The following is a 26,470-nucleotide window of genomic DNA, read 5'->3' as shown; positions in this document are numbered from 1 at the left end:
TTTGCTTTTTTCCCCAGATAAATAAATACTACATATTTCACAAATTCAAAGAGACAGTCGTGTATCTTAAAAGGTAGTAAAATCCATAAAAATCAAGGGTCATATTCTGTGTAACAGGTTCAATGACATGACAACACATTCACAGACCAATATTCATAAATACAGGTTTCCTTACCAGAGAGTCTCAAGCAAGAAAATGATATTCGCAGTAAAAGCGATATAAAAAAGAGCTTTAGTCTCCACTATACAGTATTTTATTAACTGGTAGAGATTTCTAAAACATTGAGTTCTTTTTACTAGTGACCACAGTATTCTGGCTTGAAGCTGAACTATATTTAAAAAAAAAAAAACTCAATACTGTTTTGGATTCTTTCAAAAAATGTGTTTTATCTTAGATATAACAAAGCATTTCAAAAGGTCAACTAAACTTTCTGAATTTACAAATTAGTACTATAATGAATTGAAGAAGTAGCACTGTAACCAGAGAGAATACTCTAGAATACCAGTTTCTTCTTGGTGATGGTTCAGAGGTAATGATAAGGAGGAAGGAAGGAAGGAAGGAAGGAAGGAAGGGAGGGAGGGAGGGAGGGAGGGAGGGAGGAAGGAAGGAAGGAAGGAAGGAAGGAAGGAAGGAAGGAGGGAGGGAGGGAGGGAGGAGGGAGGAGCACAATTACCTAAAGATATGGGGTTGTGAGGTGTATGCAACAGTCTTTCGTTGTAGGCTTCTGACAGCTGCTTTAGTTGGCTGGACAAGTATGAGAACATTTCCTGCAACAACAAAATGGTACACTTGAAGAAAAGCAAATACTGCAACTTGCTAAGTTTGAAATGAGACAAAAATATATATATATGCCTGAAATGAAGCCTGTGCTGTGAATGAACTCAGCCATGTGTCTAAGGAACAAAAATTCTCTCCTTTGCCACAATATAGTGAGATCCAAAGTTGCCACGGAGGTCAGAAACCAGAGGATTTAAGTGGGAAAAAAAAAAGAAGAAGAACCAGCAGCACGTTTCTGGCTTGGGGGCTACACTGCGTATTTCACAAACCCATTCTCTTCACAGAATAGTTCAAGGAGACATGACCTCATTCCTGAACCACATCAGGAGATACTAAATCACATCCCTGCCTACTCTTTTGCCCCCTACACTGTTTTACACACAGCAGTTAGTGGGGTCTTGTAAAAGTATAAATCTGATCCTGTTCCTGTGCCACTGTCTTCTTCATGTAAGCATAAAGACAGCCCGACTCTTCATCCATGCAGACCCGCATGATCTAGGCCAGCCTGCACACCGCTCAGTAACTCTCATTACCGCTGTTTGTGGCATGCCACCCAGATCAGACTTTTTTCTAACTGTTAAACATACTATGTTAAATTCCAGTCTAAGAAGCTATGTATTTGGGCCAGGAGATATCTCAGCCTGCTAGAGCACCAACTTATATGTATCTCTGTCTGTGTGTGCATACTTTTTTTTGTTTGTTTTTTGCCTCCAGGGTTATTGTTGCATCTTGGTGCCTGCACTATGAATCCACTGCTCCTGGAGGTCATTTTTTCCATTTTGTTGCCCTTGTTTATCATTGCTGTTGTTGTTATTACTGTTGTTGTAATTGCTATCATTGTTGTTAGATAGGACAGAGAGAAACTGAGAGAAGAGGGGTTAGGCAGAAAGGGGGAGAGAAAGATACCTGCAGACCTACTTCACCACTTGTGAGACGATGCCCCTGCAGGTGGGGAGCTGGGGCCTCCTTTTGCCGGTCCTGGCGCTTCGCACCATGTGCACTTAGCCTGCTACGCTACCGCCCGGCCCCCTGTATACACATATTTTTTAATTATTCATTTATTTATTGTTGAGCAAGGATCTGAAATTCAAGCCTCTGGTCCCCACCTACAAGGGGAAATTTTTCAAGCAATGAAGCAGTGCTGTAGGTACTTCTCTCTCCCCTATCTACTTTTGTCTCCATCAAAAAAAAAAAAAAAGACCAAAATAAAAACTGGCCACCATTTCTTTTGTTATTTAAAAAAAAGTCTAGGAAATAGTTAGGGAGGTCAATATTGTCACCATTTGCAGAAGGTGAGAATTGTACACATCTTTTCTTACACATATAAATAATATATCTGGGGCCCATTCCTTCTTAAATTAATATCCTGATGATAATTTCAGAAGAGTAATCAATAAGCCTGCAAAAGGAATAAAGACATTAAGAGCCTTTACAAGTAGCTGGCCCAGTGATATATACCACCATGCCGGTATTAGTGAAGAATCAAGTTCTTGGGTTTCATTTCTGTCTTTTCATCTCCCATAAGGTTCTATCAAGATCATCTGCTATAAGGTAACCTGGTCACTAATATAAATTCTCTGTATTGCTTAAGGCCAGCAAAATAGCTCACTTGGATAGTACACTGTTTTGCCTGGCACATAGCCCAGGTTCAAGCCTGACTCCCCCACTGCACTAAAGGAAGTTTTAGTGCTGTGTTCTCTTTCACTCTCTATCTCTGTCTAAAAAAAAAAGGAAAGGAAAGGACAAGGAGAATTTATATTGTTTCAAAGAAAAGAGTTGGCACATTTTAATTCAAATACTAATCACAGCTTTTTCTTCATCTATATTGTACACTAAAATCTTGACCTCACTTGTGTGTCTCATTCTGTCTTGCTCTCAACACATCCTGTGCAAAATAAATCTCATAGTCAGAAAATGCCTTCATGTCCTACATGTCTCCTACATGTCCTCTAGACAGTACAAACAACACATTTATCTCAATCATGAGGAACAAATCAAAGCATTATTCTATCTAGTATAGCTGCCACAATAATCACCAATGCCACAATTCTAGAAAAGAGAAAACTGAAAAGTAATTAACTGAGAAACTTCTGGGGGGGGGGGGGGGGAAGACAGTTGTTTCCTTAGTAATACCCTAGAGGTTACTTTTAAACTTACTTAACCATAGATAGCTATTTAAAAATTGACATTTAGGGCAGGGTAGAGTAACATGATGGTTATGCAAAGAGACTGTCATGCCTGAGGCTCCAAAATCCCAGGTTCAATCCCCCACACCACCATAAACCAGAGCCGAGCAGTGCTCTGGTAAATAAATAAATAAATAAATAAATAAATTCGACATTTACTCAATGTTCAATTTCTTTTTTAACATTTTTTTTTTATTTTAATGAGGGAGCGGGGGCACCAAAGCTCTGAATTCTGATGGTGCTGGGGATTGAACTTAGGACCTTAGAGGCTCGGGCATGAAAGTTTTTTGCATAACCATTATGCTGTCTCCCCAGTCTCAATACTCAATTTCTATCTAGTACAGTAACAAATTAGCTTTAGTTCGTCCTGTAGAATTCACTTTTTAACTGCAGGTCACATTAGAATCAAAGTCTCTATAGGCCATAAGCAAACAGGGGCAACTACATCTTGCCTGTCGCTAGTGTAGGAATAATTGGATTAAAAAAATACTTGTGAGTTGAGTGCACATCTATCTACATTTATTTAATATCTCTATGTAAAATGTAACAGAAGGTAATCCAATAAGCAGAGAAACTTTAACTGTCTAAAGGCACAATATACTAAATCCTCCAACATTAATACATTATGGTCCTAAATGTTCCCCCATTAATATCAGCTACATTTTAAAAATGTTATTTAGGAGACTGTACCACTATTTCCTACATCAATACTTAGCTAAGCAGTTTTTCATATATTTTTTTTACCTCATATATTAAAGGTACTAAAGAACCTGCACTATTTTTTGCTACAGTTAAATCCATATCTGACATTTATTATAAAACACTCTGTAAAGGGAGAAATTTATAAGCACCCCAAGCAAATGTATATGGAAAGATCTTACTTAAAGGAAATGAAATAATATTGATTTTCGATGTCTTTTGTGTTGTATTTAACTTAATTTTAAGACTTCTCACTAGAGAGAAACTGAACTACATACCTGAATGCTAAAGTCAGCTGTATTTCTAGACTGAAAATACAAAGCTTTATATCACAGCTCATGATGTGAACAGAAGCTGAATTACGTGAAGCCTCTTTGCACACTGCCCTTTGCAAACTGATTTGCAGTAGTGAAACCTAAAACCCACTCTACCCCTCCTGGTAATCCAAAGACGTGCATAATTCATTAAAATTTAAAGGGGAAAAAAAGAGCCCTATGAAATTATGTCTTTGAAACAGACTGTTATATTTAGGCTAAGATTAAAGCAGAACTTTCCCTAAGCCTCGTGAGCTTGGTATTAAGTCAAAAGAGAAATATAACAAGGGTCTACTATTTCAAGGACAACGTGAAAGGAGGGATGGACAGTAGGCTCGAAGTACATATCCGTGGGCAGAGATGTCTGCTTTGACGATCAGGCACACAGTGCAGTATACTATTGCATTGTGGTCAGCAGAAAGGGTCCAGGCATATGTGCCAGTTCTTGTATCAGAGGACAGAGACTGGATCCTTTATCCGGGCCTAAAATACGGCACTTGGTTGAGATTCTACTACATCCTTTTCGGACTACGGATCTACAGCCTGCAAACGTGGCTTTGTTCCAGGAAAGCATCTGACTGAAGTTATCTGTCCCGTGTCCTTTCAGAACTCAGTGTGTCCTCCAAGCTTCATCTCATGAATTCCAGCCACTGAAGCAACCATTCCATTATCATTTCTCGTCTGCACTTGTCCAGCTCAGCAGATTATTTGCAACAGTGACTGACTGTTTCGCAGGCCGCACTGTTCAGTAATCAAGTAGAGCTATGCAGATGCAGGGTCGCCTCCAGAAGCAAAGCAGAAGTGCAGATCAACTCCTAAGACTTATCCTTCTCCTTTTGCATAGAGAAACAAAGAAATGGTCTCTTCAGTTTTAACCCCTCTGCCTCGAGGTCTCCTCAGCTACAGTCATAGTCCTTTCTCTCCTCCAGAAAGCAGATGTGCTGATCGCTCGTGGCTAAGAAGTTCCATCCCCTGAGAGTTCCATCTTTCTGACTCTCCTACCTTTCAAAACAGAAGGCTAGAGAAGGAATGGCTTCGAGCTGAATTCTTGGTCTGTCTTTACTGTGAAAACGATGCAGCTTTTTCTGCAGAGACAGAGCTAGACGAAATAACCTCTAAAAATATCACTGCAGTGAGTAAGAATCCTAGGCTTTCTTTTAACGCTGCTTTTCTACTATGCGATGACACCAATAATACAGAAGGCGTTCTCAGCGATAGAAACAGCTCCGGCTGGAGCGGAAGAGTTCCACCTGAGCTTCTCCGGAGCTGAGCTGGTAAACTAGCCTGGTTAGAGTGTCACAGCTCAAAGCAAGTCTACTTAAACACAAGAGGCCCTTGCTCCAGAGACAAAACCCGATAGAAAACAGTACTGTTGCCCACATCTATGCAACTGTGGTTTATGAAGGAAACCCACATTTTTTCAACAGAAAAACTTGCCTGTTGAATGAAGCTGTTAAAAAGCAGACCCACTCATTTATAACAACAAGAGTTCTAAATGAGCATTTTATTTTAGTACGTCAGAGATTAGTACTATATACTCTCTGTTAGAGGTGAACTCTGTGGAAAGAATTCTCAAGGTTAATAAAATACTTGAACACACTAGAGCCCTCCTTCTAGAAGAGGAGAAGATCTCATGATCATCCTTTCTATGGCTCAAGGTCTAGTGCAGAGTGGGTCACCCACCGCTCCCTGAACGAGCAGCAGCAGCAAAGAGGAGACTAGAAAGACTAAGTGCATATCTAACTGGACCCAGAGACTGGAATGTCTCTTGGGAACTTCCCCATGTATATTCATTCCCTAGTCTCAAGAAGCCTTCTTTGGCACAGTCAGAATATGGTAGCTGGGAGTCAAAGATTTTGTGTTTAGTTTGCTACCTGAAAAGTAACGGATTCTCTGTCTCTAATGGCTCTATCAAGTCTGCTGGGAGGACTCTATCTCGACATGGATGCCTGGGAAGAACAGATCACATGCCACCCCTGCGAGACAGGAAGAAGAGACACCCTGACAAACAGTCTCACCACGGCCCCAGGAAGCCAGGCAGGGGCAGTTCTCAGACAAGTGATTCTGCACAAGCACGCAGAACACATCCTTTCTGAAAGATAACTGAACTTTGAGGGGCCACAGCAGCTAAAATTACTCACTGCTTTTGACTCCTTGGATATTGGTAGACTTAGGTCTTCAGGATTATAGCTGCAGAAGATAACAAGACAGGAGCTGCTTAGGTTATTTAATTATATAAGAAAGCACTCCAGGTTGAGATTCAGAGGGTCAGAGGTCCAACTGCCTACATTCAAATCTTTGCACTGCAGTTTACTTCATACATGTCACTTCCCATGAAAATAAGCATACCAGGAATAATAACTTCACGAGGTGCTGTGAAAATTAAATCAACATATAAAAATGTACTTAGAAGAGAGCCGTACTAGGCACTACTAGCTCCTACATACGTTAAGTGTGTATATACATATGTGCTGTTTACATAAATAGCGTTAAGTCTTACATTCGAAGACTGTACTGGGAATAATTTCAGATGAAACTTTTTCTAACCAGTGGTCAGATCTTGGTGCTCATGCTGCCTGACTGATCACCAGCACTGGGTGATCATTCTCTCTTCCTTTGGACATTTCTTTTACTTGGCTTCTAGGACTCCATGATCTTGGATTTCCTCATCTGAATCATTTCATCATTCCTTACCTGTCTCCTCTGCTGGTTTCTTTCTTCTCCCAGGACTACTAAGGCTGAAATGTCCCAAAACTCTGTTCTTGTACTTTTTCTTTTTCCAGTTAATATTCAATCTCTTGTAATTCTCATCTAGTCTCAACTATCTCCAGTCCAGCCCATGTGTACTCCGCCGCCCCCCAGCCCCCCTCAATACTATGCTCATACCGCACTCTACCTGACACCTCTATCTATATGTCAGTGAGCATCCTGAATTCAAGTTTATTTGTAACTGAACTCTTGCTTTTCCTCCAAAATCCCCATCTCAGCTAATAGCTCCTCCATTATTCCAAATGTCCAGGTCAAAAAAAAAAAATCTCAAAATTATTCTAGACTGAACTTGCTCTCACAGGCTTCAGGGACTCCTAATGACTTGAATCTTTAAAACTGACCCAGACTTCAACCACTGCTCATCACATCCAATGTCACCATCTAGACCAAGTCAATGTCACTTCTTGATACTGTAAAAGCCACTTATAGGTGTCCCAGCTTCTACACTGACTCCACTTAACCATGCCCCCCACTTACTCTCCACATACAAATCCAGATACCCTTCAAAAGTCACAGCATGTGACCTAATACAATAAATATTACATTATTTATTGGTGATCTCTCCAAGCTTAAAGGAAATTTCATGGAAACATGTAAAACACAGATATTTGTGTTTTACTGACTGTTCATATTGAAGTGACCAGCGTAAGGATCCCAGTTCAAGCTCCTGGCTCCCCACCTGCAAGGGGGTTACTTCACAGGTGGTGATGCAAGTCTGCAGGTGTCTGTCTTTCTCTCCTCCCTCTGGCTTCCCCTCCTCTGTCCATTTCTCTCTGTCCTATCTAACAACGATGACATCAGTTACAACAACAATAAAAAACAACAAGGGCAACAAAAGGGAAAATAAAATATTTTTTAAAAAGGACCAAAGTCCTAGATCCTTTTGAAAGTTAGAAGTTGTCTGACTTATAAATTATCAGTGTGCCTTGTGCTAGGTGACTATATTACAGCTCAATTCCTGTGATTACAATGCCCTAAAGCCAGGAAGTTAACACTTTCATTTTAAGGAATAGTCTACATTCTCTAAATTCTAGAAATAGCCTGAGACAGCATCTGTTTCTTTCAAAAGTGAAGAAATACAATCTGTAGATTCGAGTGCCTTTTCCACTCTGAGACAACTATTTAGAGAACTAAGGCCCACTAGCATTCTGTACAATTAAATCTTACACAGGAAGATGATGACAGGTTCTCCTCATTTATAAAAGAAAGTTCCTTGAAAGGTTTGCTAAAGTTCTTATCTTGGATACAATAACCCAAGGCCATGACGGTTACTTTTTGGAATGCCTCAGTTGGAGAGTTATGTCACTGCTCATTCAAGGTTGACTTACAAACGTTAACATTTTGGGTGCAACTTTTCAGACCTCTACTTCTATAACTTTTGCCAAACATACACAGTCATAAACTCATTCCCACTATCGAGATTTATAAAAATTCACCACCCCAACAATGCCCTCCCCCAATTCAAGTCTCTGGCACCTACTAGTTTTTACTCTGTTCAGAATGGCCTATAAATGAAACCATACAATACAACCCAGGCTTTGGAACCTGGATCTTTCATTTAGCATAATGTGCCCAATAGCCATTGTGTTGTTTATGTTGGTACTTTATTCCTTTTCATTACCATGAATGTCTGTACCAGCTTGTCTGTACACTAGGTGGTTGGCTTTTGATTTTCTGGCAATTAATTATAAAATCATTATGAACATTCATATGCATGCACCTGTAAGTTGTAATAGGCATAGGTGTGGCTTAGAAAAGAAGTGATGGTGGGACCTTAGAACTAAATAAAAAAGGCAGAAGACCCCACCAACGTGTCCTGGAGCCCCACCTCCCCAGAGCCCCGCCCCACTAGGGAAAGAGAGAGGCAGGCTGGAAGTGTGGATCCACCTGCCAACACACACGTTCAGCAGAGAAGCAATTACAGAAGCCAGACCTTCCACCTTCTGCATCCCACAATGACCTTGGGTCCATACTCCCAGAGGGTTAAAGAATAGGAAAGCTATCAGGGGAGGGGAAGGGATACAGAGTTCTGGTGGTGGGAATTGTGTGGAGTTGTACCCCTCTTATCTGATGGTCTTGTCAATATTTCCATTTTATAAATAAAAAAAAAAATTTTTAAAAGAAGTAAATAAAAAGGCACCTGCCTGCACATGGAGTCAAGCCATCTTTGCCCAAATGGCCCACGTGCTTCTCTCGTGTGCTTCTGCGTGTTTATGACTAAAAGTTTAAACTATCATAAAAAACAAATAAGCAAACAAAACCCTATGAGGAATACTTTAACAATGGAAATAAAATCACTCATTTGAGTCTTATAAATACAAAAGAAACAAAGTAGTAGTTATGGGACATTTATTCAGCGGAGTTCTACAAAAGGGACAAAACTGGTGGTGATTATGCTAAGTTAGGAAGTGAAGGACAGCTAGGAGACTGTTACATTCATATGTGAAACACAGAGAATTAAAACACATGAACTTGAATATATATTCAACTCGTGTCTATGACCTTGGGAGAACTATGGTGGTTACCGCTGGAGGGGGTGGAGGCAGAGATCTTTGGTGATGGGTGTGGTGTAGAATTATACTCCTATTATCATATAATCTTGTAAATCACTATTAAATCATAATAAAACATTATAAATAGAAAATAACAAAAAAATAAAATGAAATATTCCTGTGTACATTTCCGTACAAATACAAATTTTAACTCCACTTCAGTAATAGCAAGGGGGTGAAAGACTCCGTTTCTATGGCAAGTCTATACTTAACTTTATAATACCTGCCCAAATGTTTCTCAAACTTGCTGTAACATTCTGAATTCTGACCAGCAATGTTTGAGAATACAACTTGCTTGGCATCTTTAAATATTCAGACTAGACAGCATCTAGTACCATCAAGCTTTTTACGAAGTATCTGCCCTTCCGATCAGTGTTAGAGGTGCACCTTATGGTTTCCATTTGCATTTACCAAATGATGGTGTTGAGCGCCTTCCCCTATAGCCTGTAAATTTTAACAAGTGTCTTCACAATCAAAAGTAGACAATCGCTTTCTTTTGGGCCAAGTTAGTGGAAAGAGGAGAATGTAGGTAAAACAAAGCACAAAAGCCTTCAAACTGCTGTTACACATTCATAAGGTCAGGTGACCCATTAGATAATATGTAAATATTTTACATTTCATATAGTATTTTAAATATGTAAAGTACTAATGTAATGGTATGTAAAGTACTTGCAAATCTGAGGGATTATAGTTGCTATGAAGTGTTAGATTATAAGATTCAAAAACTGTACCAGAAGCTTCTAAGTTCTCCCAGTTGGGAGAAGAACAAAGCACTTTAGTCTGACCAGGTCTGCCAGCACCACCTCTGTCAACAATTTCAGAGCTGTTCTAAATTGAGGTGTTTTTCAGTACTGGAGACCAAGTCCAGTTATCAAACACAAATGTTACTTTTTTTATAGTCAATGTAGCCAGCCTTCCACTCTCCCCGTTGTTGGGTCGACTTATGCTTTGATCTTGCCCAGTGCCTGACCTTCTCTACCTAAACAAGCCTTCAGACATCCAACAACTGAAAAGGCCTTCCCATTTGTCTTTCAAGATCCTTAATGACACACAAGATAAATTTTACTGAACTAGTAAGGATCACTGATACAGAAGTTTCTCCAAAATAGAAAAGCATATAATGGCCCTCCACGATCCCTAAGAACTTCTCTGGACAAACAAAATGACAGCAATTCAGTAGGGCAGGTGCAAACAATGAAAGGTCACTATACTAGATGGCTACACTGTCAAAGCTATACATCAACAGGCAAAAACACCAATGATTTGGATTACCATTCCAGTGAAGAGTTTTCTTTTACACCTGAAGGGAAAGCTTACCTTTCTTTCCTTTAGCAGATCCTTATAACCGTTTGATCCTAATGACAGTAAAGTCATAAGGACATCTAAAGACGGGGAAGCAGACGCTCTCCCTAAAATAAAGATGGACACATTATATTCTGGAGGGGAACAAAGTTTTTAAAAAATTAAGTCTTACTGCAGTTGCTTATGTACAAATGTTGTTGTCTGTTACTTTCTCAGAAGAGCCACTGATTTATTTTACCTGGATACATTTTGCTGATTTCTTGAATGAAGGCGTCGTTAAAGCCAGCAATTATGGCGCCACCTACTGGAACCAGAAAATTTTTATCCAGGCTCTGAACGAAAGCATCTATTCTACCAACACGAGCTCCCTGGAATGAAAGAAAATGGCAGTATAACATACGAGTTTCTAAAAGAACAGAGAATAATTGCCACTAACGAAGCAATTACAGAAGCCAGACTTTCCACCTTCTGCACTCCATAACAATCCTGGATCCATGCTCCCAAAGAGATAAAGAATAGGAAAGCTTCCAACAGAGGGGACGGGATATGGAACTCTGGTGGTAGGAATTATATAAACTTGTACCCCTCTTGCCCTATGGTCTTGTCAATCATTATTAAAAAATAATAATAAAATATGTAAATAGAAAATATTAAACAAACAATTACCATTAAAATAACTCATAGGAATAAGATCACATCAAAGATTTTTATTTTTTGTAACAATGCCAGTCAGTAAAAATATTGTTCGCTTAGGGCCCTAATCGGGGAGTCCTGAGATTCCCAAACAGACATGATGGGCCTAACTTCGAATAAATCCCTCTATCCATTGTTACCAGTCATTTCTATCAGGAACAACACAACAGACCCGTTTGTGGGCCCCCATAGGACCTTGCCCTCAACTTGGATCAACAATGGTAGAGAATGTTCCATCCTCCGAAGGAAGGATGGACAACAAACTCTATGCTACACCTGAGGAAGATGGGTCCTGAAATTGGGGCAGCTTGGAACGTTCCTACTCATGACCACAGAATGTGAGCTCAGATCTATAGCGATGCAGAGGTCACATAGGCTCCTAAGCTGAATATGGACCTCAGATCACATCAAAGTGATGGGGTTTACAGACAACAATATGTATACACCTTTCCCATATTAGGGAGCTACTCTCTTCCCTGATCCAGCATTCTGGTCCTTTTTCCAGCTATGACATCATCTCCCCAGACAATAACTTGGAGCCATCGGCATATCAGACTTCAGGCTCAGCGGAAAAAAGAAAAAGAAAAAACAAAAAGAAAAAAAAAACCAGTACAGCCACAGGCCCTTTGGAATATAACTAAAATATGCCTACTAGCTATCTACAAAATGGAGGGACCCCCAACTCTTCATCTGCACTATTCCAGCCTTTAGGTTCATGATTGGTCAACAATTTGTTTGGCTTTGTATGTTAACTGTCTTTTCAACCACCAGGTTCCAGATGCTAGCATGATGCCAACCAGACTTCCCTGGACAGACAACCCTACCAATGTGTCCTGGAGCCCCACCTCCCTAGAGCCCTTCCCCACTAAGGAAAGAGAGAGACAGGCTGGGAGTATGGACCGACCTGCTGACCCCATGTTCAACAGGGAAGCAATTACGGAAGCCAGACCTCCCTTTTGCATCCCACAATAACCTTGAGTCCATACTCCCATAGGGATAAAGAATAAGAAAGCTATCAGGGGAGAGGATGGGATACAGAGTTCTGGTGGTGGGAACTGTGTGGAGTTGTACCCCTCTTATCCTATGGTTTAATCAATGTTTCCTTTTTATAAATAAAAATTTTTAATTAAAAAAAAAATATATATATATATATTGTTCCTTAAATATGGGAGCTTTAAATCTTGTTTCTTACTTGTGGAAGAGCATTTTATAAATTACAACCTGCTTTTACACCTAAATCATTTAATCCTCATGGCAATGCTGTGAGGAAGGCAGGGAGGGTTCCAGTATCAGTTCAGGAAAGAACAATTTTGAAATAAAAGCTTTTCACCTTAAAATTGGATAAGAGTGGATTTCTCCTATGCCTCTCATCTGTGCTCTTTTATTTGACAACAAATGTCAACAGCTGGTTCTACGACTATTAAGTAATTATAAACACCCTCAGTGAATTAAAGAGTGGCCACCGCAACCTAATGGACTCGTGACCCAAGCCACCCGTCATATATATTTAAGAGTCTCTCTTTGCTGCCTGGATAATTTGCTAGCTACACAACCACTTAACAGTCACCAGTTCTACTCCTACCCCATTCCAATAGCAAAAGTGAATTTTTTTTTTATTTTTAATATCAACTAATGGAAAAATCGCATCTACTCTTGGCAATATTTCTACATATAAGTCATGCTTCCTAATGTTGTAATTTCAGATGATCTCACTCCGCTGCAAATGAACTTCCCATGAAAATCTAATATTCTGGTGAAAACCTGAATACTTACTTAGAAATGGAAAGCTGAGTCCCTGTCCCCATCTAACAACACAGTCCATGCCCTTCTGTCGGATGTGCTTCAATCTTCTCTTCCTGAAGCAGAGTTACTATCTAAATTTCAGCTTATGATCATTTTTCCCTGTATCTGTAGCCACAGATTTTTAACCTGTAGTCACATTCTATATTCCTATTAACATTATAACTGCACTTGACCTTCATATTCACACTTCCTCTTCGCCTATGTCTCTCAGAACAGAAGGAGCAGAGAGCTGGCCTAATCTTCGCGACCAGGTCCCGGCAACAGGTAGAAGCAGCAAAAGCAGAGAAGGGAAGCAGACTCCTCTAGCTACTGCATTCCTGTCTAAACCTTACCCTTCCCACCACTAGCCTTTCCCCTATCCTTATAAAACTATGACCAGAGAATATCTCAATGTATAACAACAGAGAGGCACATTAGACTGACAGAATAAATAACTGGGAAAAAATGTACACAATAGCTCCCCCTAAAAATCAAGTATACCAATTAAGGTTACCTTTTATTGACATTGAAGTAATGTTTGTGAGAGCTGGGGAGACAGCATAATGGCTATGTAAAGAGCCTTTTGTGGGAAGCGAAGCTGGAAAACACCAGAGGAAGCCAGCAAGGTTGCCCTCATCTGAGAGAGAAGAGGGAAAAAGGAAAGACACTTGGGAGCAGAAATAGGTGTAGGGGTGACTTAGAAAGGAAGTGAAGGACCTTAGAAAAAATGGGGGAAATATATCTGTATCTACATAGACATAATTATAAAATCAACCCATATCAGTGGCCTTGGGAGAACTACTGCAGTTTCCAATGGAGGGGATGGGAACTATATGGAATTATACCTCTGTTTTCTTATTAATTCTGTAAATCAGTATTAAATCACTAATAATTTTTTTTAATAAAGCCTTTCGTGCCTGAGACACCAAATGCCCCAGGTTGAATGCCCAGCGTCATCATAAGCCAGAGGTAAGTAGTGCTCTAGAAAAATAAACAGTGGTTGTGGGAATGGTGTGGATTCAAACCCCTGCTGATATGTAATTCTGTAATATAAAAATAAAGAAAAAGAAATAAAGAGTATCCATAAGTTGAGGGAAAACATAGGCCTTAAAAGTGCACAATAGTCTACAGTGACTCAACAGCTGCAGCTAGAGGGTAGAAAAACACACAAAAAAAGACGCCATAAAGTACTTAATCAAATAGTTTCTACTTAGACCTCGATACCCTCTCCTCACCTACTTCCTATTGCACTTCCCCTAACTACCCTGAAGCTGACCTTGTCAGATAGAATACGGGCTACAAAAGCTGGATAAGGGCAAGAGACTGGCACACTCTAATGATGGCCCCTTTTGGTCACTACCAGGCCACCCCATCATTCGGAGCCCTAGTCAGGGAATCCTGGGATTCCCACAGAGATATAATAGGCCTAGACCTCTAACAGATCCCTCTCTCCACCATCACTGGTCATCTCCATCATCAGGAACAACATCATAAACCCTCCTGTGGGCCTCTAGAGGACACTACTGTCCATGTCGAGCAACAGTGATAAGAAATTACCCCACTCTCCGAAGGGAGGCTGGGTCAACACACACTGCCATTAGAGGAAAACGGGTCCTGAAATGAGTGCAGCCTAGCATGCTGCGAGCTCAGGCTGACAGGGGTGCAGAGGTTACACCGGCTCCTGTGCTAAATAGGAATAGACATGGGTCCTAGGTCAGATCGATGAATACAGTGAACAGTATTTATATACTTTCCCCATATCTGGAAGCTTCTCTCTGCCCTGATCCAGCTTTCTAGTCCTATTCTTAATTCTGACACCATCTTCCTAAACAATACTCTGTATGTTAGCTGTCAGGCCCAGGCAAAAATTAGTAGTCATAGGCCCCATGGAATATACCTAAAATAGACATCCTAACTTCTTCCAACATGAAGACCCCAAATTCTACCTGCTATACTCTTACCTTCAGGTTCCTGATTATTAAACATATATATATATATTATATATTATATATTTTTCTTTTTGCTTTACATCTTAATGCTTTTCAGCCACTAAGTTCCAGATGCTACCATGATGCCAATCTGACTTCCCTGGGCAAATGACCTCGCCAGTGTGTCCTGAAACTCCATCTCCACAGAACCCTGCCCCACAAGGGAAAGACAGAAACAGGCTAGGGGTATGGATCCACTTGCCAACTCCCATATCCAGCAGAGAAACAACTATAGAAGCTAGAACTCCCATCTTCTGCACCCCATAAAGATCTTTGGTCCATTCTCCCAGAGGGATAAACAATAGGGAAGCTTCCAGTGAATGGGGAGGGGATATGGAAGTCTGGTGGTGGGAACTGAATCGTACGGAATTGTACTACTCTTATCCCACAATATTGACAATCATTATTAAATCATTAATAAAATAAACAAATACTGCCCATGGCTCTTGAAGTGAAACACGAACCTAAATTGGAAACAGGAATGAGAGGAGACAATCAGTGCACCAGACTTTGCTCGAACCCCTTCATTATTAAACACAGCAAGAATCCAATGGGCAACGCTCGGTGGCACGACGACAAATAAGGGGGACTCCATCTCGAGGGGGGCACTGCCCTGACTCCTCGAAGGACTGAGGCTACTCAGTGACAAGAGGAGAAACACCAGAAGGAGAGAAGGATGAAACAGAATAGGAAGCTTCTGAGCTTGTTCTAGCAAGTGCTGGCCTTTATCAGTTCTCTCCTGCATGCTTCCCTTCACAGAAGATACAGGTGAACATTTATCATGGTCCAGACCTGTTCCCAGTTCTGGTAGTGGCAGTAGAGAGTAAAACAGGTTACAGTTCATGTAACGATTACTGATGAAATTTACTGAGAGTCTGATTGGGAAGACAGCATAGTACTTATGCAAGATGATTTTCATGGCTGAGATAGCCAGAGCTAAACAGTGCTCTGGTCAAAAAAAAAAAAAAAAATCTACTGAGTGTTTACTAAGTGCCAGGCACTAATATTTTTATTAGTATTAGTGATTTAACTATGAGATAAGAGGGATATAATTCCACACTGTTCCCATCACCAGCATTCTGTGTTCCCATTCCCTCCATTGGAAATTATAGTTCTCCCAAGGTCACAGATATGGGTTGATAGGTTGACTGTTACTTCTGTAACTATTTATAATTATTCATACATATGTACATATATATATATGTCTTTTTTTTTTCAACAGTCCTACCTTCTTTTCCCTTCTTCTTCTAGCGTTTGCCCTTCTTCCGTAGCCAGTCAACAGCGTCAGGTTGAGCCTGATGTAAAGTTTCGAGACCTCCTTTGAATCTGGAGAGGTGGCAGTCGTTGACTATGTGGGTCATAGTCTGTCTGGAGCCGCAGGGGCAGTTCGAGTCGTCTCTGGCTCCCCAGCGATGGAACATAGCAGCACACCGGCCATGGCCTGTTCGATAGCGATTGAGGAGGGCCCAATCATAATGTGCTAGGTCAAAGCCGGGTTGACGCTTGCAGGGGTCTGTGATGAGGTGTTTGTTCTTTACCTCAGCTGACTGCCAGCTCTGTTTCCAAGAGACTGGAACAGAGAAGTTCAGTGTAGGCGTAGGGGACCAGATTGGGTGACGAGACGTCAAGCGTTGGACAGGGTGGGCGAAGATACCCGAGTATATTGGCAGGTCCGGTCGAGCGTAGACGTGGGAAATGAACTTAGATGATGCCGCATCCCGACAAATATCTGGCGGGGCGATGTTGCTAAGAACTGGCAGCCATGGAACCGGGGTGGAACGGATGGTTCCAGAAATTATCCTCATGGAGGAATGTAATTTGGAATCGACCAAGTGGACATGGGGGCTACGGAACCATACTGGGCACAGTATTCTGCAGTGGAATAGCATAATGCCAGAGATGATGATCGTAGTGTGGAAGCGCTCGCGCCCCATGAGGAGCTGGCCAGTCTTGCAATGATGTGATTCCTCGCGCCCACCTTTGCTGCAGTTTTTATGAGATGTTTGTGAAATGACAGAGTGCGATCGAGAGTAATGCCAAGATAGACTGGCTGGGCTTCATGCCGGATTCTCGTATCGCCAAGCTGCACATTAAGCTCACGCGAGGCCGAGGCATGGTGTAGATGGAAAACAGATGATACCGTTTTTGCAGTGCTAGGGATTAGTCACCATTTTTTACAGTAATCAGATATCAGAGACATGTCTTTCGTGAGTGTTTCCTCAAGGATGTCGAACTTCGATGCCTGAGTTGCACAGCAGATGTCATCAGCGTAGATGAACTTCCTTGAAGAAGTTTCTGGGAGGTCACTGATGTAAATATTAAATATTTTCCCAAGTCACACCTACACCTGTTGCTCCTTCTGAATGTCCCTCCTTTTTTCCTCTTCTTTCTCCAGGTCCTGATGGAATTGGAACTCAGAACCCTCTGGTCATCTTCCCTTAACACATCCCCCTGCACCCCTACAGCCCCAGGAGTATAGACCAAAATTCTTTATGGGGTGCAGACGGTGGAAGGTCTGGCTTCTGTAATTGCTTCTCCACTGGACATGGACATTAGCAGGTGGATCCACACCCCCAGCCCATTTCTCTTTCCCTGGTGAGGTTCTTAAACTCATTTAACACCCACAAGAACCACTTGAGGTATGTGCCACCCCACTAACTATTTTGCAGATAGGAAGAGTTACGGCACAAAGAAATTAATGTGGTTTACCCAAGATTAGGAAAAGCATTGATAGAACAGCTGGGACTCAAACATGGGCAATTAAAGCACAACAGTGACAGTCACCCAGACAGCCAAAGGCACATCAGGGACTAAAAACCTAGGTGATCTTGATGGAGAGCCAGCCATGGACAAAGAGGAAATATTATTCCCACCGTGGTTCCATTTTGTCAGCTAGCTACTCAGGTCGGAATGAGAATCCCTGCATTCTCACATCCTTATAGCGTTCACCTCTACATTCCATAATAGATACACTCAAAAATAATTCTAAATGCAACCTTTTTTCCCCACCATTCCTTTCACATTTACTCTCCTGGTCCAAGCCACCAACATACTTCACTTGGGCAATTCAATAGTCTTCCGTTGGTTTGCCGTCCTATAAAATGGAGATGGAACAGAGTGCTGCCAATATTTTCCTCTAAGTAGCTCATAGCTTCTGGTCAACATCCAAGTCCTTGATCCATTTGGAATTTACTTTTGTGTCTGGTGTAGTGGAGTAATTCAGTTTCATTCTTCTGCATGTTTCAACCCAATTTTCCAACACCATTTGTTGAAGAAGCCCTCCTTTCTCCATTTAAGAGTTTGCCCCCCCTCCCCCATCAAAATTAAGATGACCATAAGTTTGTTTGCCTTGCTAGTCTACTCCTCACGTAGCAGCCAGCAGGGTGGTCTGAAAATCTAAATCACATGTCACTTCCCTGCAGTGGCTGACAGTCATACCAAGAGTAAAAGCCCGACTCTCCTTCCTACTACAGTGTTGGCTTTGTTTGCTCTACTCCAGTGACGCATTCCAAGCGCACTCCTGCCTCCATCTTGGCACTTGTTACCATCTGTCTGGAGTCTTTCTGGAGACCTACACAGCTCTCTGCTTCACATCACTCAAGGCTTCTCTCAAGTGTTACTTTTTGGAGAAGCCTACCCAGGTCACTCCATCTAGTCTGACGCCCTTCCCCGAGTATCAGAGTGTTCATCCAGATCTGTCATTCTGCTCTAGGAAGGTAAGGATTTTGTGGTTCTCAGTATCACATTCCCAGTGCCAATCAGGGGCACATTAGTGGGAACCTTGTAAACATTTGGTGCATGATTTGGCAATTAGGCCTGTGGATAAGAAATATAACTGACTTCTCTCAAATTCAACGGCACTTGTCGTCACCAGGGCTTCACCACTCAGGGATGATGATGAGGAGTAGGAGGAGGGGGAGGAAGGAGGAGGAGGGGGAGGGAGGAGGAGGAGGAGGAGGAGGATGACTGACTGACTGCCACCAGGGTTACCACTGGGGCTTGGATCCATCACTCTGAATCACTATGAATCCATCACTCTGAATCACTATGAATCCATCACTCTGAATCACTATGAATCCATCACTCTGAATCACTATGAATCCATCACTCTGAATCACTATGAATCCATCACTCTGAATCACTATGAATCCATCACTCCTATTTAATAGTCACTATATAAGTGACTATTTTCCTTCTTTTTTTTTCCTCCTCCCCCTATTTTTTATTAGATAGGACAGAAATCGAGAGGGGAGGGGAAAATAAAGTGTGAGATAGGTAGACACCTGAAGACCTGCTTTTCCACTCGTGAAGCATTCCCCCCGCAGATGGTAAGCGGGGTTTGAACCCAGGTCCTTGAGCATGGTAAGTGTGCGATTAACTTGGTGCACCACTTCCCAGCCCCCTGGGTGTTGTTGCTGTTGTTGTTTTGTTTTGTTCTTATTTTTTTCCCTTTTGTTGTCCTTGTTTTTTATTGTTGTTTTAGTTGTTATTGTTGTTATTGATGTCATCGTTGTTGGATAGGACAGAGAGAAATGGAGAGAGGAGGGGAAGACAGAGGGGGAGAGAAAGACAGACACCTGCGGACCTGCTTCACCGCCTGTGAAGTGACACCCCTGCAGGTGGGGAGCCGGGGGCTCGAATGGGGATCCTTACACCTGTCCTTGTGCTTTGCACTGTGTGCGCTTAACCAGCTGCACTACCACCCGACTCCCTTTTACTTTTCTTTATTGGGGGAATTAATGCTTTATAGTCAACAGTAAAATACAGTGGTTTGTTTGTATATGTGTAACATTTCTCAGTTTTCTATGTAACAATTCAGACCCCTCTAGGTCCTCCTCTGCTATCACGTTCCAGGACCTGAACCCTGTCTCCCCCCCAACCCCCACCACCACGTCTTACTCTGGTGCAATACACCAAACCTCTGGGTTGATGTTTTTCAAAGAGAGAAACAAGGAGAGACAGGGAAAGACACCAAAGCACGCAAGTATCTCCTGATACTACAGTACTGCCGTGGGCTGCACTCGGGGGCTCAAGCAGCAGGGTCTCATTCTGGTGAAGCATGCACCCTCCCAGCTGAGCTATGTTGTCTGCCCTCTCAAACTCTTCATGAACAAAGTGACAACTTCACATAATCTGGAACTTCCCAAGTCATTCTCACCCTCAAGTCATAATGCTATGTGTTTGTGTGACTACTGCATCCGTCTCCACTGATCTGTCCTAATATCCACATTCTGTGGGCCTATCAAGTTAGTCGATTTACTATAAACAAAAGGAGAAACTCTTCACAGTCAACTTCTGGGGTCTACATACGCATTCTAGAATGTGTTCTGTGCTTCACATTCATAGTTCCTGTGACATCACTCTTAAAATAATCTGGAACATTTTAGTGAAAATTATCTTTTATGTGTCTATTATTAAGAGACAGAAAGACCGCAGCACCCCTCAACTGTGGCATCAGGTGGTGCCAAGGATTGAGTCTAGGGTCTGTGGGGCCATGGGCATGCAAGTCCCGTGCTCCAAGGTTGAGTGATCTCCTTTACTCCAGTTTTTACCCTTCTTCATTGGTTGTTCAGCTGGAATTTCAGTGTCTTGGTTTCTAACAGAAAGTTGAGCTTTGGAATCACAATGAAATAGACCATTTTACAGCTATAGATCTTGGGCAAGTCACTTAACCTCCTGGGTTTATCTCTTTATTTGTAGGAACAATAAAAAGTACACCTCAGGGGTCGGGCTGTAGCACAGCGGGTTAAGCGCACATGGCATGAAACTCAAGGACTGGTGTAAGGATCCCAGTTCTAGCCCCTGGCTCCCCACCTGCAGGGGGGGTCGCTTCACAAGCGGTGAAGCAGGTGTGCAGGTGTCTATCTTTCTCTCCTCTCTGTCTTCCCCTCCTCTCTCCATTTCTCTCTGTCCTATCTGTAACAACGACATCAGTAATAGCAATAATAATAGCAACAATGATAAAAACAACAAAGGCAACAAAAAGGAAATAAATAAATAAAATATTTTTTAAAAATCTTTAAAAAAAAAAAAGTCCAGTCCAAGTTTCCCAGTCAGGGAAAAAAAAAAAAGTACACCTTATATTGCTAGAAATGAGCTAATAGATTTTATAAATCTAGCAGGATACAGACACGTGGTGTCAGCAAATGAAATATAAACACAAGCTATGAGATGAATTAAAGCTAGTTTTGTTTTTTGTCCTCGTCAGGACTTCACTGGCCCAGGCAGATTTTTATTTTCCATATAGAAGAGGAGAGACAGGGACAGAGGGAGACACCACAAGGAAGCTTCCCCCAGCGCTGTGAGGGCTGAGCTAGAACCTGGGCTGTGCTCACGACAAAGCAGGTGCGACCAGGGAGCCATCTTGCTGGTCCTTTTTCACGAAGTTTTTAAAACCCAAGGTAAATGTACACAATTATCACAACTATGCAAAAATCAACACTGCACGTAAGAAAAGAAAAAAGTAGCTATATTCTTAAGGATATTTGTGCTTTTTAAATTTTTTTTTTAATCTTTATTTATCAGATAGAGACAGCCAGAAATGGAGAGGGAAGGGGGTGACAGAGAGGGAGAGAGACAGAGAGAGACCTGCAGCCCTGCTTCACCACTTGTGAAGCTTTCCCCCTGTGGGTGGGGACCGGGGGCTCGAACTTGGGTCCTTGCCCACTGCAACATGTACGCTCAACCAGGTGTGCCACCACCCAGCCCCCTTAAGGATATTTGTAAGCACAATAAATGACTGAAAATTATTTACTTCACCCTTACTTTTCTAAGTCTACTGTATTGATTTTTAAAAGAATCAAGGCTAGTGAAAGCAAAGAGGTAGAGAAGAGGAAAGAGAGGAGAGGTGCAAAAAAATACATCACTAGAGAAGTCAGCCGGTTCTGGCTGGATAGAACCGTAAGCCTAATTATTATCAAGAACTGAACTAGTACATCGTACCAAATAGTGATAAGTGCTGCCAAAAGAGTTAGAGGACATCAATGTTAAGAAGCGAAGCTTCTTAAGTTTACATACCTGTAGGTAGAAAAAAAAAACCACTGTGGATCCATCTGAAAAAAAAAAATACTGCTAGGTGTAAAAAAAAAACAACAACAATTCAGCAGTGTGATAATATGGAGGTTTTGCATCTTAAAAGCAATGAATACGGTAGAGCTGGAGAAAGGAAATAGAAAATGACAGAGAGGAAGGGGGAGGTGTGATTTTGGACAGTGCATCTGAGGCAGTCTCACTGACCTGAAGAAAGTGAGGAGAGAAGTCACGCAATTGTCTAGAAGAGCAATTCAGTGAGAGGCACAAACCAGCCAGAGCCGGCATCCAGCACTGTGCACCAGGTGGCGCAAGGCAGAAACAGAAAAAGGCATGTGTAAGCAGAGACGGGGCGGGAGGCAGCAGCAGTGAAGTCAGACTGGGGGGAGACAGGTCCTGGTTGAGCAAAAGACTTCCATGCCTGAGGCTCCAACATCCCAGGTTCAACCAACGCTATAAGCCAGAGCTGAGCAGTGCTTCTCTCTCTCTCTCTCTCCCCTCTCCCCATCTGTCTCTCTCTCTCTCTCTCTCTCTCTGCATTTTCTTCTCTGTATTTCTCTCTCTCACACACACTAAAAGTAAAATAAATTAACCAAAAAGAGAGAAAAGAGTCAGAACAGCTGCAGAGGCTTGAACACACAAAGCCTTATAAGGTTCATGACAATGACACACATTCTCAATAGGATGGGAAGGTGTATTTCAAAATTAGAATATTGTCAAAACTGGGCACTGAAGCAGATGACCTGGATATAGCTGGTGTTTATAAAGACTAACCAAAAACTGTAAAGCCTGGCAACTCCATAGTGATGTGTTTGGATATTTATAAATGAAGTAATTTCCAGTGAAAGATGTAATGGGATTTAAAATATTAAATGCAAAACAAAATCATAAATGCCCAGTACTATCTTCGATTAATGTCATGTAAAGAACATGTAAGTGCCTAGTTTCAAGACATATATATATATTTTTTTTTTTTTCTTCCTTCAAGTCAGCAGTTTCCAAGAATCCCACATTAGTGAGGATTTATTGTAACTTCAAAAACACTACAATCAAGTATAGTATAAAAATGAGAGCTCTGATGATAAGGACTGTTTTAAGTTAAAAAATAAAACTACTGAAACATTTCTAAGGTTATTCAAACCAAAGTCTGATCATCATCATATACAGTGCCTTCACTGAGAGGATGTTGGGTGCAAATTCCCAATGTTCCATCCGCAGAAGGGGCAGAGTATCTGCCTATACTAAGTGATAATAAGAAGAAAGTAATAATACTACAGAGGATGTCAAAAATCCTTTCTCTCATGGCATGTGCTTTTAAATTCTCTTACCTGCTGAATAAGGTGCATACACTTCGAAGACTGCACTCCATACGCATTGTTGACTATATGTGGGATATTGTAATTAGCACAAATCACAGCCAATTCTTCTACTCTGCAAACATAAATATTCAGGAGAGAGACATATTTTACACTGTACTGTATAAGTTGCAGTGTGAATTTTTTTTATTATTAATGTAATAGTCATCCTTAACCTACAATGGAAGGGGAAGACAGAAGTGAAACTTCTACTGCAATATCTTAGCATATGATTTGGCAGCCTGAAAATACACAGCAGACACTTTTAATCCTAAAAAAAAAGAGCTTTTAAATTAATGCTGCCGACAAATGATAAAGTGTGCTTTGATCAAATATCTCTATGGATGGCAGCTTTTAATATACTTTAAACTTTCCTATATAAAAAGTAAGAAACTGATTATTTATAATGACCCTGATTATTTATCACAACCCCTTAGGAGGAGGCCCACTCATTTTTAAGTGTTTTGGGTTGCCTATCAAACTAGAGCTAATATCTGCTAGATAATTAGCATGCCATGAAATCTCCAGAAATCTCACATTAAGCATCTCATAAAGCAAAAAAAAAAAACATTTCAAATTGACTTTAATGTATTAAAAAATACAGAACATTAAAATGTCTCTATACCAAAATAACATTATCCAACAACTTGGATACTAAAAAATCTTTTTTAAATAGTTGCTGATTTGAATTCACTCTTACTTCTTCATTTGACACCTCTATTAAGGCAAATTGAGAGTCTAACTTTATGCAAAATAAGGCGATAAATTTCAGTTAGATAAATGTTCCTTCACAAAACTAAATATTACTTGTCACTGAGGTTATCTCTACTAGAAATGTCTTCACCCTAAGTAGCTAACACTAAACCCTACTATTCAATAAATTAATTTTTCACTATTTAAAGGTGTTAGTAGCAAGGTGTTTTATACAATAGAAGTTGTTTTTCAATGGGGAGAAACATGCATAGACCTATGGACTGTATTAAAAAGCTCTTTTCCAGAAGGACCTTTTTCTGTACACTATTACCCAGCTGTGCATAACACATCTCTTAGTAGATGCATATTAATGTTTTTTAAAATTACAAAGAGGAATGACACTAATCTGTTCATCTGTTATAAGTTTTTAATTTGCTTCCTAAAGTTTTATGAATTGAATTCATTTTTGTCATTCATTTCCATAAGCCTCACAATTACACACACACACACAAACCCTTTGTTACTTAAACTAAGCAGATGTTGTTTTTAACAAAACAGACCTTCTGTTTGGTTATAAAAGGAACTTCTATCAGTTTATTCTAATGAAAGTCTCTTTCGTAACAACCTCTGTAGGAATACTATTTAAAAAAAAAAAATTTCTTAGTCACTCAAAAGTAAGTTTTATTTATTAATTTATTTATTGCCACCATGGTTATCACAGGGGCTCAGTGCCTGCATGACTCCACTGGTCCTAACAGCCAGATTTGTCTTTCCTCTGGACAGAGGGTTAGAGAGAAGGAGGGGAGGAGGGAGGAAGGGAGGGAGAGACAAAGGGAAAGACTGAGCATGAGAAGTGTTACACACGTACAAACTATTGCATTTTCTGTTACTATTGACTATAAGTCATTAATTCCCCCAATAAAGAAATTAAAAAAAAAAAAAAAAGACAAAGAAAGAAGGCAAGATACCGAAGCATCCAGGAAGCTTCCCCCTGCAGGCGCACTCATGTGGTGACCAGGACTTGAACCCACATCCTCACACCTAGCAGAATATGTGCACTCCTACTGGGTGACCCAGCCATCAGCCCCATGAGTAGTTTGAACTAAAATTAACTGACGAAATCAAGGTGTAGAAAGTTATGCAAGGAAAAGCAGAAAAATATGCCATGTGAATCAGATTATATTCTAACTTAGAAGCCAATTTAAGGTATTTATCAGCTGAGGACCTAGTGGGGGTTGTATTGTCATGTGGAAAACTGAGAAATGTTATGCATGTACAAACTATTATATTTACTATCAAATGTAAAACATTAATCCCCAATAAAGAAATTAAAAAAAAAAAAAGACTTTTAGGAAGAATGCAGAGTAATAAATGGTTTTTTCAAACATCACCTATATAATGTATTAGAAGAGACGAGAACTACACAAGGAACTATGTGGTTTTCAAGCAGAACTTAAGAGAAATACTTTCAGGGGGCTGGGCGGTAGCGCAGTGGGTTAAGTGCACATGGCACAAAGTGCACAGACCGGCATAAAGATCCCGGTTAGAGCCCCAGCTCCCCACCTGCAGGGGGGTCGCTTCACAAGCGGTGAAGCAGGTCTGCAGGTGAATCTGTCTTTCTCTCCTCCTCTCTGTCTTCCCCTTCTATCAGTTTCTCTCTGTCTTATCCAACAACAACAACAACAGCTTTAACAACAATAACAACTACAACAAGAGCAACAAAAGAAAAAAGGTATTTCTCAGTTAAGAGAAATGATATACTTTTTAAAAAATATTTCTCTTGATTCTATGTTTAATGAACTAATAAAGACAATATATAAACTAATAAAGGCTTATTATGTCTGTGTATACACACATATATGTCCATTCAAATTAAGATAATTAACATTAATATAAAGAAATCAATATAAATTGTAATAGATGCCCAGCCATATCACTAATAATTTATATCATCACTCTCTTAAAGCTCACTCATGAAAAACATTCATTACATAGTATCACTAAAAAGTGACAAATGAATTTGGCTGACTGACAAGAAGTCCTACATGCCCTACACATTTTACATGTGTCTTCAGATACATGTAAAATCCTTAACTCTCCAACAGGTATACTGTAAACATTCAAGAAAAAGGTATTCAAAATTGAACAAAACCAAAACTAGCTTCAATGATAAATAACAAAACCAATACAGAATACTTGACTTGCAAAATGCAATTTACTTCTATCCCATTAACATTTTTTAAGACATCAAAACCACCAATGAAGATAAAGAGGAGTGTTTATTTAATATTGCAATGCAAATTTCAAATCTGATTGGTAAGTAATAAACA

General features: G+C 40.6%; 1 protein-coding gene across 2 annotated transcripts in view; it reads right to left on the bottom strand.

Annotated features, from left to right (window-relative positions):
- Positions 1–26,470, bottom strand: part of SEPSECS (Sep (O-phosphoserine) tRNA:Sec (selenocysteine) tRNA synthase) — a 46,205-nt gene that overhangs the window by 7,853 nt on the left and 11,882 nt on the right. For both annotated transcript variants that reach the window (XM_060188263.1, XM_007535112.3), the window contains exons 6-9: positions 23,421–23,523; positions 10,839–10,968; positions 10,616–10,707; positions 675–768 (exon numbers count right to left, since the gene is read on the bottom strand). In XM_060188263.1, the coding sequence (XP_060044246.1) occupies positions 675–768; positions 10,616–10,707; positions 10,839–10,968; positions 23,421–23,523 (419 nt within the window). The remainder of the gene's footprint in view (positions 1–674; positions 769–10,615; positions 10,708–10,838; positions 10,969–23,420; positions 23,524–26,470) is intronic.

The sequence above is a fragment of the Erinaceus europaeus genome, chromosome 3 (genome assembly GCF_950295315.1).
Source record: "Erinaceus europaeus chromosome 3, mEriEur2.1, whole genome shotgun sequence".
In the NCBI taxonomy this organism is placed as follows: domain Eukaryota; kingdom Metazoa; phylum Chordata; class Mammalia; order Eulipotyphla; family Erinaceidae; genus Erinaceus; species Erinaceus europaeus.
The sequence above is the reverse complement of the archived record's forward strand: the minus strand, read 5'-3'. Positions and strand labels throughout refer to the sequence as shown.